Source organism: Echinops telfairi, unplaced genomic scaffold, assembly GCF_000313985.2.
Source record: "Echinops telfairi isolate 266 unplaced genomic scaffold, ASM31398v2 ScPeMD7_23;HRSCAF=83, whole genome shotgun sequence".
Lineage (NCBI taxonomy): Eukaryota > Metazoa > Chordata > Mammalia > Afrosoricida > Tenrecidae > Echinops > Echinops telfairi.
The window spans coordinates 73,316,712-73,318,869 of NW_022103920.1; the positions used below are offsets into that span (position 1 = coordinate 73,316,712).

Consider the following 2,158-nt stretch of genomic DNA (forward strand, 5'->3'; position numbering starts at 1 on the left):
GTGTACAGTATGAGCCAATCAGTGGCAGTAATGACAGAGCATGCGCTGTTATGCAAAAACCGCGATAGAGTGAAGCCGTGGAAGTCAAAGCGCGAAGTGGCGAGGGTTCACTGTATATATACATATATATAGATAGATAGATACAGATATAGATATATATAAAATCATAAGTATCCTGGTTTTGTTTCTCTAGAGAACCCCATCTAACACAAATATTCTAATGATATTAATACTAAATTCCTCTCCATAATGTATCTCATATTACATTATGATAATAAACATCTATAGCAGTATTTCCCAATGTGGATGGCAACCACATCCCTTGGAGGGACATTGGAACAATCCAGGGGGTTGCAAGGGCTGCAAAGCTATACTTTCTCCTGGATTATAGGCTGTGGTACAAATGCCACCAGGGTACTACGTAATTTTTTTGAAAGGGGGGCAGTAGGACAAGTGAGTTTGGGAACCTATGGTCCATAGTAAAAACCAAATCCAGAAACTGTCTTATAACTAATGTTACTAGAAATATTCTCTTTTCTTCATACCCTTATTAAGGTATAATACATATATCATACAGTTCAATAGTTTAAATGCATTAAAAAGAGTGGTGCAATCATCACTACAACCGATTTTAGAACATTTTCTAAATCTTTGTACTCATTATTATTAGCTCTCTATTTCCCCTTCCACATCCCCAAAAAACCATGAATCCTGTTACTCTCTCTATAGAACTACCTATCCTGGGTTTCAAATAGAGAAAATTGCACAGAAACAGAGGAAAAATAACAAAATAAAACAGAAAAACCTCAGTTGAAAAGATAACAGAAAATAATAAAAAAAACTAGAATAAATATAAAATGTGTCAAATGAGAGAACAAATTATAAGGTATCAATATTTAACCTAACTACATCTGCATTAGTCCAATTTCCAGTGCATTCTGCATGCTAGCAAAGCTATTCACGTCCCTGATCAATGGTCATCATCCGAGGCTTCATCCACGTGGGGACCCTGCACATGGATTTGGTACTTCCATTGTCATCCATACCTTCTACAAACAGGGTGCTCAGAATTTAAGCTCGAAACCAATCCTTCCTCCAGTCTTCGATTTTTTTAATTTACAATCCTTGGATCACACAGGCTGGTGTTCCTCCACGTGGACTCAGCTGACACCTCACTTAAATGGCTGCTTGTTTAGAATTCTTGGTAGAGAAATTACCAAAATGTCCTTTGCTCATCATACCCATATTAAATAATTTAACATTTAAATGCAATTTCCACCAATACTTTAGCAAACGAATCCCAATTAGTGCCTATTCCTTTTACCCATTCTTATAGATAAATACTTACCCCATGTTCTTTAGCAGCTATGACAACTTTCAGGAGAACGTCCTCTTCGACAAATGGTCTCACAGCATCATGGATAATCACGACTTCGGGCTTAGAAAGCTTCGTGTCGGGACCATCCTCTGCCAGTGCTCTTAGTCCATTGAAAATTGACCGATGGCGGGTCACTCCAGATTCAACCAGAGAAACGCGCTTATGCTGGTATCTCTGAATGATAGCCTCCATTGCTTCCGTGTTCTCTCTAGTGACTGCCACGACAACGTCTTCTATCCAATGCACGCTGAAAGAAAAGTGAATGCACACAACATATACATTGATTCTTGAGCAACAGCCACGTTAAGAAAAAATTAAAAATTAATAACTAAATCAATTTCAGGTGCTTTTTTCTAGTTCTGATAAAGAGACAAATAAAAATACAGATAAGAGACAATTTCACACCATATCAGAAAGTTGATTTAAGAAGTTTAAGTTCAACAATTAGAACATTAGTCTGTTGTCTGAGAAAATAGAAGGTAACAGGAATATGCTAATAAACTGGGTTTTGTCCCAAAAATATTTTTCTCAATAGAATAGAAATAAATCAAAGTTCTTTTGAATTTCAAAAGTTGACTGTCTCTTAGGCACGTAGCCAACCATTTGAATAGCAACAAAGATAGGTATAATGTCTGACACAAAATCTTGCCTACATCAAAGTAAAACTATAGTTTAAATGATGGGACACCGGCTATCAAAAAGTATAGCGTCTGGGGTCTTAAAGGCTTGAAGGTAATCAAGCGGCCATCAAGCTCAGAAGCAACAAAGCCCACATGGAAG

At 37.0% G+C, this 2,158-nt stretch overlaps 1 protein-coding gene across 1 annotated transcript in view; it reads right to left on the reverse strand.

Annotated features, from left to right (window-relative positions):
- CRPPA (CDP-L-ribitol pyrophosphorylase A) overlaps positions 1–2,158 on the reverse strand; it is a gene marked incomplete at its 5' end in the record, with an annotated part of 317,407 nt that overhangs the window by 295,017 nt on the left and 20,232 nt on the right. Inside the window, one exon of the mRNA XM_004702702.2 lies at positions 1,349–1,625. Coding sequence (XP_004702759.1) covers positions 1,349–1,625 — 277 coding nt within the window. The remainder of the gene's footprint in view (positions 1–1,348; positions 1,626–2,158) is intronic.